This window comes from Macaca thibetana, chromosome 10 (assembly GCF_024542745.1).
Source record: "Macaca thibetana thibetana isolate TM-01 chromosome 10, ASM2454274v1, whole genome shotgun sequence".
Lineage (NCBI taxonomy): Eukaryota > Metazoa > Chordata > Mammalia > Primates > Cercopithecidae > Macaca > Macaca thibetana.
This window is the reverse complement of record NC_065587.1, coordinates 79,092,060-79,105,766: the sequence shown is the minus strand read 5'-3', so window position 1 is coordinate 79,105,766 and position 13,707 is coordinate 79,092,060. Positions and strand designations below refer to the sequence as shown.

Genomic DNA, 13,707 nt, shown 5'->3' with positions numbered 1-13,707 from the left:
CTGCAAGCTCCGCCTCCGGGGTTTACGTCATTCTCCTGCCAAAGCCTCCCGAGTAGCTGGGACTACAGGCACCCGCCACCACGCCCGGCTAGTTTTTTTGTATTTTTTAGTAGAGACAGGGTTTCACCGTGTTAGCCAGGACGGTCTCGATCTCCTGACCTCGCGATCCACCCGTCTCGGCCTCCCAAAGTGCTGGGATTACAGGCTTGAGCCACCGCGCCCAACTAAAACCAACTAAATATCTTTCTAAGGTAAGACCAAAATATATTTTTAGACACACAAATAGTTAAAGTTCATCACTTACATGCCTTCACAGGAAGAAATACTAAGAATATATATGGATACAAGAAATAACTGAAAGCAATGAAATTTATAAATATGTTAGCAAATCTAAATAAGCACTGACTTGGTTAAAAATAAGACAGAGCTATAACATTAAATAGTATCTAATCTGGCCAACTAGCTATTGTAATTTATATTCTGATGTTTTGAACTTGCACTTATGGTAACACTAGCATACAGAAAATGTCCTAAAGAAACAACAACATATATGAAAGCATCTGCAAGATCTTGTACTCACTATTAGTTCTTCTCTTCTCCCTTCCCACTATCCCTCACACAGCAGCCTCCCATCTATCCACACCTGAGAAGGTCTCAACCCCAGCCATCAAGGAACAAAGAAGGGACATTTATAAGAGGAAAATGAAAGAGGGCAACCAAGTAAGAGAACTCTCCTGGCATTGACCCAGGTAGAGAATTTGCTGATTCCTTCTTTTGATTACCTTTTATCTGCTTTGACATAATGAGAAATCATGCCATGGACCTGGAATATGAATAATAATTTTTAACAGTAAAGACCAAGGGATGACCAAAAAGCATCTTTAAAAGACGAAGCAAGGAACGCCTCATAACCATATGAACATTTTCTCCCCCATCTCGTTCTCAAAATATAAATTTTCAATCTGCCTAGAGTCCCCAAAACACCAAAAGCAACTGCAACAAAAGCAAAAATTGACAAATAGGATCAAATTAAACTAAAGAGCTTCTGTACAGCAAAATAAACTATCATCAGAGTGAACAGACAACCTACAGAATGGGAGAAAATACTTGCAAGCTATCCATTTGACAAAGGTCTAATATCCAGAGGAACTTAAACAAACTTACAAGAAAAAAAACAAACGACCCCATTAAAAAGTGGGCAAAGGATGTAAACAGACTCTTCTGAAAAGAGGACATTCATGTAGCCAGCAAATATATGAAAAAAAAGCTCAATATCACTGATCATTAAAGAAATGCAAATCAAAAACAACACAATACCATCTCACGCCAGTCAGAATGGCGATTATTAAAAAGTCAGGAAACAACAGATCCTGATGAGGCTGTGGAGAAAAAGGAATATTTTTACACTGTTGGTGGGAGTGTAAATTAGTTAAACTATTATGGAAGACAGTGAGGCAATTCCCCAAATATCTAAAGGCAGAAATGCCATTTGACCCAACAATCCCATTGCCAGGTATATACCCCCCAAGATATAAATCATTCTATTATAAAGAAACATGCATGCATATGTTCATTGCAACACTATTCACAATAGCAAAGACAGGGAATCAACCTAAATGCCCATCAGTGAAAAAACAGATAAAGAAAATGTGGTACATATACACCATGGAATACTATGCAGCCATAAAAAGGAACAAAATGATGTCCTTTGCAGGGACGTGAATGGAGCTGGAAGGCATTATCCTCAACAAACTAATGCAAGAACAGAAAACCAAATACCTCACAGTCTCACTTATAAGTGGGAGCTGAATGAGTACACATAGACACATGGGGGGAAATAGTACACACTGGGACTTGTTGGTGGGGCAGGGGGAGGGAGAACATCAGGAAGAATAGCTAATGGCCACTGGGTTTAATACCTAAGTCATGGGATGATCTGTGCAACAAACCACTGTGGCACATGTTTACCTATGTAACAAACCTGCACATCCTGCACATGTGCCCCAGAACTTAAAAGTTGAAAAACTTTTTTGCAGAGTCCCAAGTGTAAAAAGTAGAAAGTTAGGAACTTCAATTTTCAATTAACATAGAACTCAGTTATATTAGACAGTGATTAGACACTTTTTAAAAAGCTATTAAACATTACTTACTTTAACAGCAAATTTCTTAGATGCCATGGCTTACTGACTCCACAGTAACTACAAACCTTTAAGAAAAAAAAAAAGTTATAATTAGATATATTAAAATTTCTTTTTATTTGGATATTATACAGGAAAAAGATTGGCTAAATAGTAAAATATCAATGGGTTATTTTGAGATGAATGTTCACTTATAATTCCCTTAACCAAAATACTATATTAAATTAGTAATTTAAGCACTGCTTGCAAAGAAAAGGACAGGCCCTGGCCAGGCATGGTGGCTCACACCTATAATCCCAGCATTTCAGGAGGCCAAAGTGGGAGGATCACTTGAGCTCAAGAGTTGGAGACCAAACTAGGCAACACAGCAAGACCTTATCTCTACAAAAATTAAAAAAAAAAAAAAAAAAAAGGGAGAAAAGCACAGGCTCAGATGGCTTCCCTGCTATATTCTACCAAATCTGTAAAGAATAATTTAAACCAATCCCTCATAAACTCTTTTTAAAAACACAGTAGCATAAGAAAATTTCTCAAATAATTCTGAAGCCAGTGTCATCCTGATACCAATACCAGAGAGAGACATCACAAGAAAACCACACATCAATGTCCCTTATGAAGAAAGACCCAAAAATTCTCAACAAAATACTAGAAAATCAAACACAGCAACATGTAAAAAAGATTATACACCATGATCAAGTTGGATGTATTCCAAGAATGCAAGGATAGTTTAAGATCTGAAAATTAATCAATATAAGACACTCTATTAATAACAGAAAAAAAATGCACATAATCATCCCAAATACAAAAAACAAAAAAACAAAAAATCCAAAACGCTTTTTTAATTTAAAAAAAAAAAAAAAAAGGCCAACACAATAGGAATAGAAGGGACTATCTCAACCTGATAAAAGATATTTATGAAAAACCAAGTGCTAAAATCATACTTAATGATGAAGACTAAATGTTTTCTCCCTTAAGATAAGAGACACATCTTTACAAGAAATGTCTGCTCTTGCCACTTCTTTTCATCATTGTACTAAAGGTTCTAACTAAGGCAATTAGGCAACAAAAAGAAATAAAAAGCATCCAGATTAGGAAGAAAGAGATAAACTGTCTATTCATGAACAACATGTTCTCATATATAGAAAACCCTAAGAAATCATCAAAAAACTACTAGAATTAATAAGTTCAGCAAGGTTGTAGGATATATGATAAATATTTTAAATCTACTATATTTCTACATACCAACAATAGATAGTCCTAAAATAAAATTTAAAGAAAAATTCCATTCATAATAACATGAAAAAGAATACTTAAGAATAAGTATAACAAAAGTACAAGATTTGTACACCAGAAGTAATAAAATATAATTGAAAGAAATTAAAGACTTAAGTGGAAAGATAACCCATGTTCATGAATTGTAAGACTTAATGCTGTTAATATAGCAATATTCCCAAAATGTTCTCAGATTCAATGCAATCCCTATCAAAATCCTAGCTGACTTCTTTACAGAAATTAACAAGTTTATTCCAAAATGTATATAAAATTGCAAGAGCTCTGGAGTAACAAAAACAATACTGAAAAAGAAGAATGAAATTGGAGAACTCAGGCTTCTCAATTTAAAAGCTTACTATGGTTGGACGCAGTGGCTCATGCCTGTTAATCCCAGCACTTTGGGAGGCCGAGGAAGGCAGATCACGAGGTCAGGAGTTCGAGATCAGCCTAGCCAACATGGGGAAACCCCATCTCTACTAAAAATACAAAAATTAGCTGGGTGTGGTGGCATGTGCCTGTAATCCCAGTTACTTGAGAGGCTGAGGCAGGAGAATCACTTGAACCCGAGAGGTGAAGGTTGTAATGAGCCAAAATCATGCCACTGCACTCCAGGTTGGGTGACAGAGCAAGACTCCGTCTGAAAAAATAAATAAATAAAAGCTTACTACAACATCACAACAATCAGAACAGTATGGTACAGGCTGAACATCCCTTACAGAAATGCTTAGGACCAGAAGTGTTTCAGACACAGGATTTTTTTTAGATTTGGAATATTTACATATACATGATGAGATATCCTGGGGATGAGATACAAATCTAAATACAAAATTCACTTATGTTTCATATATACCTTATACAGATAGCCTGAATTTTATATATTTTTATGATTTTGTGCATGAAACAAAGTTTTGACTGCATTTTGACTACAGACTGTCATGTGAAGTCAGGTGTGGAATTTTGTACTTGTGGCATCATGTTGGCATTCAGAGAGTTTCAGACTTTCCAGGATTTCATATTTTGGATTTTCATATTAGGGATGCTCAACCTACACTAGCACAAGAACAGACATATAGGCCAGGCACGGTGGCTCACACCTGTAATCCCAGCACTTTGGGAGGCTAAGGCGAGCAGATCATTCAAGGCCAGGAGTTCGAGACAACCCTGACCAACATGGTGAAACCCTGTCTCTACTAAAAATACAAAAAATCAGCCAGGCATGGTGGTGCACACCTGTAATTCCAACTACTTGGGAGGCTGAAGCACGAGAATCAGTTGAAAGCAGGAGGCAGAGGTTGCAGTGTGGCAAGATCATGCCACTGCACTCCAGCCTGGGGGACAGATTGAGACTCTGTCTCAAAAAAATAAATAAAAGACATACAGGTCAATTGGAATAAAACTGATAGAAATAGAGCCTTAATTCATGTTCAATTGATTTTCAACAAGGGTAATGAGATAACTTGTTTCAACAAATGGTTCCAGGACAACTGGGTATCCATATGCCAAATAATAAAGTTGAACTGCTACATCACACTATGTACAAAAAGTTAATTCAAAATGGATCAAAGACCTAAATATAAGAGCTAAAACTATAAAAATCTTAGGAAAAAAACATAGGCATAAATTTTGGTGACCTTTCATTGGGCAACAGTTTCTTAGATATGATACCAAAACAGAAGTGACAAAAGCAATTAGTAAGTTAGATTTTATCAAAATTAAAAACTTTTATACTTCAAACCAAGAAAGTAAAAAGATAATACACAGAACAGAAAAAAAGTCTGCAAACATCTGATGAAGGACTCATGTCCAGAATATATAAAGAACTCAACTCAATAAGAGGAAAAATAACTCAATTTAAAAATAAGCAAAGAATTTGAATTCCTTCAAAGAAGATCTACAAATGACCCATTAAGCACATGAAAAGATGCTTAACATCATTAGCCATCAAATAAATGCAAATCAAAACCACAATGAGATATTACTTTATACCCATTAAGATAAATAGCTAAAATCAAAATGACAAATAATAACAGATGTTGGCAAGGATGTGAATAAACTGGAACTCTCACACATTGATGATAGGAATGTAAACTGTAGCCACTTTGCACAATAGTTTGATAGCGTTTCAAAATTTAAAGAGTTGCCACATGACCCAGCATTTCCATTCCTAGGGATATAACCAAGAAAAAAAACAACAACTCCATACAAAATAATTATACAGGAATGCTCACAGAAGCACTACTAATAATTGTCGAAAAATGGAAACAACCCAAATGTCCATCCACTAATGAACAGATAAACAAAATGTGATATATCATACAATAGAATATTATTTGGCAATAAAAAGGTAAATATTCCCCTTTACTGTGCTCAGCCAGGCAACCACTTTTTCTCACCCTGGCACAAAACCGGAGTATTTTCTGGAGAGGGTAAGACAGAGGATCTCTAGTCTGGAAAACACTAGGCACAGTAGAAGGTGGAATCTTCTGAACAAAGAGAAATTAGGGAATACAAATGGAGACCTTCCTCTGCCTGCATGCCTCTCTACCCTGCCCACACTCTCCAGAGGGCAGACTAAAACCTCCCTATTCAGAGAATTGGACTAACCTAAAAGACAGCGTCTAAAAATACTGACATAGGGGTTCCCCAAGGAAACAGCCTAAACAGATGGCTCTTAAGTGAAGTCCAGATCCATAAGCCCCACACCCATATGCAGAGATTCTAGTTCTCTTTTAATGTCCCACTCTCAAATATAAGTCAACAAGCAGGAACCACCTGCCACCTAAAGCAAGATTATATTATGAAAGAAAAACAAACAGAGAAAAAAAACCTACTTGGCTGAAACAAAGTATGGAGAGAGAAGAAAACATTTTTTAAAAATTATCATTAGGGAGGTTGCAGATACTGCAGCCATAAAGCAAAAAAAAAAAAAAAATAACAACAAAAAAAGAGACTATCAGAAGACAACAAACTAAAACAATGATAGTTGAATTTTTAAAACTTAATAGAATGGTTGAAAGATAACATGATGAAATCTCTCAGAAACTTCAGCCAAAAATAAAAAAAAAAAAGGAAAGAGAAAATAAATTAAAATTAAAAGACCAATATAGGAGGTCAAACACATGAAAATGATTATGGAGACTGACCCATATTAGAGCATCTATCACAGCGAAATTTTAGGTATTGGGAATAAAAAAATTTTCTTTTAAGTGTGTGTGGGGGGTAGTAGGAGGTGGAGAACACAAAGGATCAGGAGTCAGAATTGGTTCCAAACTGCCCAAAGATATAGAGAAATATCTTCAAAATTCTGAAGAAAATTGTTTCCAACCTCAAACTGGATTTAAACTTCAGGGGAGAAAAAAAATTATTAGATATGCAAGTTCTTATAAAACTGTTTCATGTATTTTTTCTCAGGAAGCTACTAAAGATGTGCTTCACCAAAATGAGGAAATTAAGCAAGAAAGAGGAAACAGGAAGGGTGAGACAGGAGAAAGGCAGAGGAAAGCTGAGGATCTGGTGAAAGGAGGCCTCCATGAGAGCCGTGGGTAGACCACAGGGGAAGCGCAGGTGCGGACCAGAGCAGGCTGCAGGGGAGAGGCACGTCCAGGAAGATCTGCGGACACACGCACACACGGATGAGTTTTAGACAACTGGTGAAGAATATGAGATTGAATTAGGGCAGGTACATGGAAAGCTAAACAGCAGAAGAATAACAAGGCAATTACTGATTCCACCATAAACAAAAACTGCAGTAAATAAAGAGTGTTTAATACACAGCTGAGTTATGACTAGCATTTATAGTCATAATAGCAAACATTGAATGTTGAGCTAAACAATGTTATGCTTATGATGATATTAGAAAAATAGGGAATGTGTGTGCATAAATATGGTGAGGGTACAGAGGTTAAACAGAGCAAAAGATCTCTAATGGTGATGGAGTGTTTCAGAAACAAAGCAGACCAGTGAAAATAATAATAACCACAATGGCTATATTAAAGCAAAAATACAGACAGTAATTTAGTGATCTGGATCCAATTCTTTGTTTTTTAATAAACTTTTTTAAAGTTTATTTATTTATTTTTTATTTCTGAGATAGAGTCTCACTTTGTCAACCAGGCTGAAGTGCAGTGGCTCAATCGAGGCTCACAGCAACCTCCGCCTGGTGGACTCAAGCGATCCTCCTGCCTCAGCCTCCTAAGTAGCTGGGATCACAGGTTCATGCCACCAAACCCAGCTAATTTACATATACATACATATTTATTTATTTTTTTGTTTTGAGACAGAGTTTCGCTCTTGTTGCCCAGGCTGGAGTGCAATGGCGCGATCTCGGCTCACTGCAACCTCTGTCTCCTGGGTTAAGCAATTCTCCTGTCTCAGCTTCCCCAGTAGCTGGGATTACAGGCGCATGCCACCACGCCCAGCTAATTTTTGTATTTTTAGTAGAGACAGAGTTTCATCATATTGGTCAGGCTGGTCTTGAATTCCTGACCTCTGGTGATCCGCCCACTTTGGCCTCCCACAGTGCTGGGATTACAGGCGTGAGCCACCGCACCTGGCCTATTTTTATATTTTTTATAGAGATGGGGCTTCACCATCTTGCCCAGGCTGGTTTTCATCTCCTGAGCTCAAGCAATCCAACAGCCTCAGCCTCCCAAAGTGCTGGGATTATACGTGGGAGCCACCACGCCCTGCCTGTATCCGATTCTTAAGTACTAAACTCTGCCCCAAACTGAAGAACGAGGTGAAGAGAGCCCACAAGGATGGAGGAAAGGGGTTGAGGAGGACACCATCATTCACAAGCCTTGAGCATGGAACTATTTGCCCGTTGAAATTGTTACAGCAGCTCTTCCAATAGAAATATAATGCAAGCCACAAATGTAATCTTAAGTTTTCTATTAGTTGCATTTTTAAAAAGTAAACAGAAACAGGTGAAGTTAATTTGAATAATCTATTTCATTTTATTTTATTTTATGTTTTTGAGACGGAATCTCACTCTGTCACCAGGAATGGAGTGAGAGGTGCAATCTTGGCTCACTGCAACCTCCACCTCCTGGGTTCAAGCGATTCCCCTGCCTCAGCCTCCCGAGTAGCTGGGATTACAGGCGCCCGTCACTAAGCCCAACTAATTTTTTGTATTTTTAGTAGAGACGGGGTTTCACCATGTTGGCCAGGCTGGTCTCGAACTCCTGACCTCATGATTCGCCCACCTCAGCCTCCCAAAGTGCTGGGATTACAGTCGTGAGTCACCGTGCCCGGCCAATCTATTTTGTTTAACCCAATATAGTCAACATGTTAGCATTTCAACATGTGAGCTATACAAAAATGTTTACATGCTTGTTGTTTTAACCAAGACTTTGAAATTGGTTATATTTCTAGGACATCTCAATTTGGACTGGTCATGTGTCAGGTGCTCAATAGACACTCGTAGGGAGCCACCATTATGGACAGCACAGTTCGAGAGCCTTTTTTAAAACAAGAAAAACACGGCCGGGCACAGTGTGGTTCACACCTGTAATCCCAACACTTTGGGAGGCCAAGGCAGGTGGATCACTGGAGGTCAGAGTTGGAGACCAGCCTGGCCAAAATGGTGAAACCCCGTCTCTACTAAAAATGCAAAAGTTAGGCAGGCATGGTGGTGTGCGCCTGTAGTCCCAGCTACTCGGAAGGCTGAGGCAGGAGAATCGCTTGGACCCGGGAGGCGGAAGTTGCAGTGAGCCAAGATTGTGCCACTGCACTCCAGCCTGGGTGACAGAGTAATACTCCGTCTCAAAAAATAAATAAATAAATAAATAAATAAGAAGGGCACTTATTTCTGTATCCTGAATTTTTTATTCATCTATCTATTTATTTATTTATTTGAGACGGAGTATTGCTCTGCCGCCCAGGCTTTATTTATTTATTTATTTATTTATTTATTTATTTATTTGAGACGGAGTATTGCTCTGTTGGCCAGGCTGGAGTGCAGCGGCGCGATCTCGGCTCACTGCAAGCTCTGCCTCTCGGGTTCACCCCATTCTCCTGCCTCAGCCTCCCGAGTAGCCGGGATTACAGGCGCCCGCCACCACACCCAGCTAATTTCTTTTGTATTTTTAGTACAGACGGGATTTCACCGTGTTAGCCAGGATGGTCCCGATCTGCTGACCCCGTGATCCGCCTGTCTCGGCCTCCCAAAGTGTTGGGATTTTTATCTCTGAAATAAGAGTAATAATACCTAACTCAAAATTATTGAAAAGACTAAATAAAATGACACATAAAAACACTAGGCCGGCCGGGCGTGATGGCTCATGCCTGTAATCCCAGGAAAAAAAACAACAACAAAAAAAAACAAAAAAAAAACCACTAGGCCTTCCTTCGATGGGTATTCATAATTATTATTACTTAGTCAATGGTGATTTTTTTAAAAAAATTTGGTACCCTTTGATTTTAATTTTTATTTTTTTAATTTTTGTCTCCTATGTGATGAGATCCTAATTTTTTAAATGGACAAAAAATATCTTTATCCAAACCGTAAGTCATTTTAAGTATTCATTTTCATTCTCTAAATAACATAATGCACATGACTTAGAAAAATATTTAATGATGTTTATCTTAGCAAGCCCATTTAGACACAGTGTAAGTGGAAAAAAAGTAAGTTCCTGGGAAATCAGGCACATGTTTAAAAACAATATATATAAAGGTTATCCTGAAAACTTTACATGGATTTTTAAAATTATATTATTTTTGTCTAATAAACATAAAATCAGTCACCTTAAATACATTAAATCAGGCTTGCATAACCTTGCTAAGAATTAAGGAAGTCCCTAGATGAGAGTACTTAAAAAGAATACTCAAGTGGATCAGCTAGACATGGAACCAGGAAAAGGGGGACAGTTTTGTCAATACGTAACCACCACAGGTAAAACATGTGTGATCCAATTATTTTTTACACACTGATTTTCCCATACATACTTCTTTTCCTGAAGGACAGACAAACCAAGTGGAAGGCCAAGGCAAGGCTTTCACATCATATCTGCTATTGGATAGATCATGAATGAGCCATATTACAGTGAGGTTACTGTAATGGCTAAAATGACTAATACAGTTACATTTTCACATTTGCAACTCACAATAAGGTTTTTGTTTTGTGGGTTTTTTTTTTTTTTACATTTATCAATAAAACAAGAACAGCTACATTTGTGTTATAGATGCTGAATTTTTCAAAGAGTATCATCAAAGTCCAATATCAAAAAAATGATCTCTAGGGATCTGGAACTGAAAAGCATGTTTTTTTATATAAAATAATATGGTCTGACAATATAAAACAGGATACCTGGGAAAATGAAATCTATATTCTGAATATTTTAGTCTGTTTTTAGTATCATAACACACTCTGCCTCAAGGTATGTGACTTTTTCACTTGTTTCCACAATGTTTGGAAATTCAAAAAATCACAATTTTAGGGCTAAAACAGATCTTACAGACCCTCTACTTCCAGCCTTACCATCTATTCCCCTAATGAGAACTTATGGGACCAGGCCTGGATCTCACAGCTGATGGCCTAACCAGGCACTAGATAGAGTCTTGTAAGGTCCACTGAGAGCAAACTAGCACCATCTGTCACCTGTAGAATTGCCAAGGTCAGTGACTCATTGGGCTGTCAGGGTAGGTGTGACCTTCCTCCCTCTGCCTCACACCAAGGTCCAAGTTCCCAACACAGAGTATGACCTCAAATAAACCTACATGTGTAGTGGTTCTCTCTTGTTAACCAAAGAAAGAAAGAAACTCTATTGTTAAAGAAAATGTAGTTTGAACTCGTTTATCACTATGCTACATAAGATGGCACCCTTCATACACAAAATATAAATAAATGAATTCTGCCAGGATAAAGCCCATAACACATCTGGACAGTCAGGTGCATAGACCTTGAGCTTGCATATTTGCTAAAGTCATTTCAAATCAAGAAATCCTCTTTTCTTTGGTTTATGACAGCACTAGGCTTGTGCTGGGGATGAATTAAATGGTGAAATCTGAAACAAACTAAGCCAATCTGCTAAAGTCCCAAATATGGTAAAATCATACTTATCCATGGTGGCAGGAGTACACTCTCATATGTGAGCAGCCCTCAGAGCAATGCCTAGCACTAGAGGGTACTCACGAAAAGCCTGCCGGGTGAAAAAAATGTTCCAGATAATTGGAGCTGAGTCACTTATACATATAACCTTTTTACCTTTTTATTTTTTTTTTCTGTTTTTAGGGAAATTTTCCAGAAATATACTGAATCTTTATTAATGTTCATAAAAATACCATATATTGAATATTTGATATTTCCAATCAAAATTATAATCACACTGGGCAATAAACCTATCACTGCCCTGTGAGCTGCCAGCTCCTACACAAAGCAATAGTAGGCCAGCAGGGTTGTCTGCCTGCTCTCGCAGGTGATCCCAAAGCTGTAAGAGTGCCTGAGTCCCTTTCTTTTTTTTTTTTTTTGAGACGGAATGTCGCTCTGTCGCCCAGGCTGGAGTGCAGTGGCCAGATGTCGGCTCACTGCAAGCTCCGCCTCCCGGGTTTGCGCCATTCTCCTGCCTCAGCCTCCCGAGTAGCTGGGACTACAGGCGCCCGCCACCTCACCCGGCTAGATTTTTGTATTTGTTAGTAGAGACGGGGTTTCATCGTGTTAGCCAGGATGGTCTCGATCTCCTGACCTCGTGATCCGCCCGTCTCCTGATCCGCCCGTCTCGGCCTCCCAAAGTGCTGGGATTATAGGCTTGAGCCACCGCACCCGGCCTGAGTCCCTTTCTTAACTCCATTCTTTTTTTTTTTTTTTTTTTTCAGACAGAGTCTCGCTGTTTCGCCCAGGCTGGAGTGCAGTGGCCGGATGTCGGCTCACTGCAAGCTCCGCCTCCCGGGTTCACGCCATTCTCCTGCCTCAGCCTCCCGAGTAGCTGGGACTACAGGCGCCCAACACCATGCCTGGCTAATTTTTTTATATTTTTAGTAGAGACGGGGTTTCACCGTGTTAACCGGCATGGTCTCGATCTCCTGACCTCGTGATCCACCCGTCTCGGCCTCCCAAAGTCCTGGGGTTACAGGCCTGAGCCACCACGCCCGACCTTCTTAACTCCATTCTTAATCTTAATCAGATGGGCCTAGAAAACTATGAGACTGAGGCTAATGTGATGTTTTTCAAGCCACTCTTACATGGATTTGCATGAACTTTGGTGCGAAGGCTTTGAGCCATCTGTTTTACATAATAAAATGACTATTACCTCTACTTCAGGATTAGGGTTTCTATAATGATGAACTCACTGGGTCATGGTACAGTGCAAAGTGTCCCTTGGATTTATGCCTCAGCATTTAATTCTTCCCACCTCAGAAAAAAACAGTGGAGTTGGAAAGGTTGACCTCTATAGTCTATTCCATTTTTAAACCTCTAGAATCCAAAAATCAACAGTTCAGGGTACAAATAATGCCAGTATACAAACTCTTCCAGAGAAAACAGTAAGAAGGAAATCATCCCACCACTCATTTTATGGAGCGCTGATAGCAAAACCAGACAAGAGCAGTAAAAGAATGAAAAATCAGACAATTCTATGGGTGAACATAGAAGCAATAATCTAAAAGCAATTTTAATCTAGCAAACCTACTTGAAAACAAACAAACATCAGAACCAAGTGAGATATCTGAGGAGTGCAAGGTTTGCTAAACACCAGAGAAATCATCACATTAAAAAACTGAAGTAGAGGCCGGGTTCAGTGGCTCACACCTATAATCCCAGGACTTTGGGAAGCCAAGGCAGGAGGACTGCTTGAGCCCAGGAGTTTGAGACCAGCCTAGGCAACAAAGCGAGACCTTGTCTCTACAAAAAAATCAAAAAATTAGCCTGTGGTTCCAGCTACATGGGAGACTGAGGCAGGAGGATCACTTAAGCCCAGGAGTTCAAGGCTGCAGTGAGCCATGTTTATGCCACTGCACTCCAGCCTGGGTGACAGAGAGAGACCCTGTCTCAAAAAACAAAAACTGAAGAAGAAAAAAGGCACATAATCATTTCAGTAGAAGCAGAAAAAAAATAAAAAGATAACATTAGAAATCTATGAATACAAAGGACTTTCTTAATCTAGAAAAAGCACCTACAAAAATGTAACAAAATGCTTAATGATGAATCAGTAGAAACAACTTCTTTGAAAAAAGTAAAAAATGTAGAATTTAAAATATCACTTAAACTAGCATCCACAAATAAAAAGTATCTAGGAATAAAATGAAAATATATATTCAAGACATCCTCAAACTGATCTACTAATTTAATGCAACTCCAACTACA

At 38.6% G+C, this 13,707-nt stretch overlaps 1 protein-coding gene across 1 annotated transcript in view; it reads right to left on the bottom strand.

Moving 5' to 3' along the window:
- The window catches only part of SLX4IP (SLX4 interacting protein), a 195,597-nt gene that overhangs the window by 168,726 nt on the left and 13,164 nt on the right, over positions 1–13,707 (bottom strand). The window contains exon 2 of the mRNA XM_050745059.1: positions 2,151–2,206. Coding sequence (XP_050601016.1) covers positions 2,151–2,177 — 27 coding nt within the window. The 5' untranslated portion in view covers positions 2,178–2,206. The remainder of the gene's footprint in view (positions 1–2,150; positions 2,207–13,707) is intronic.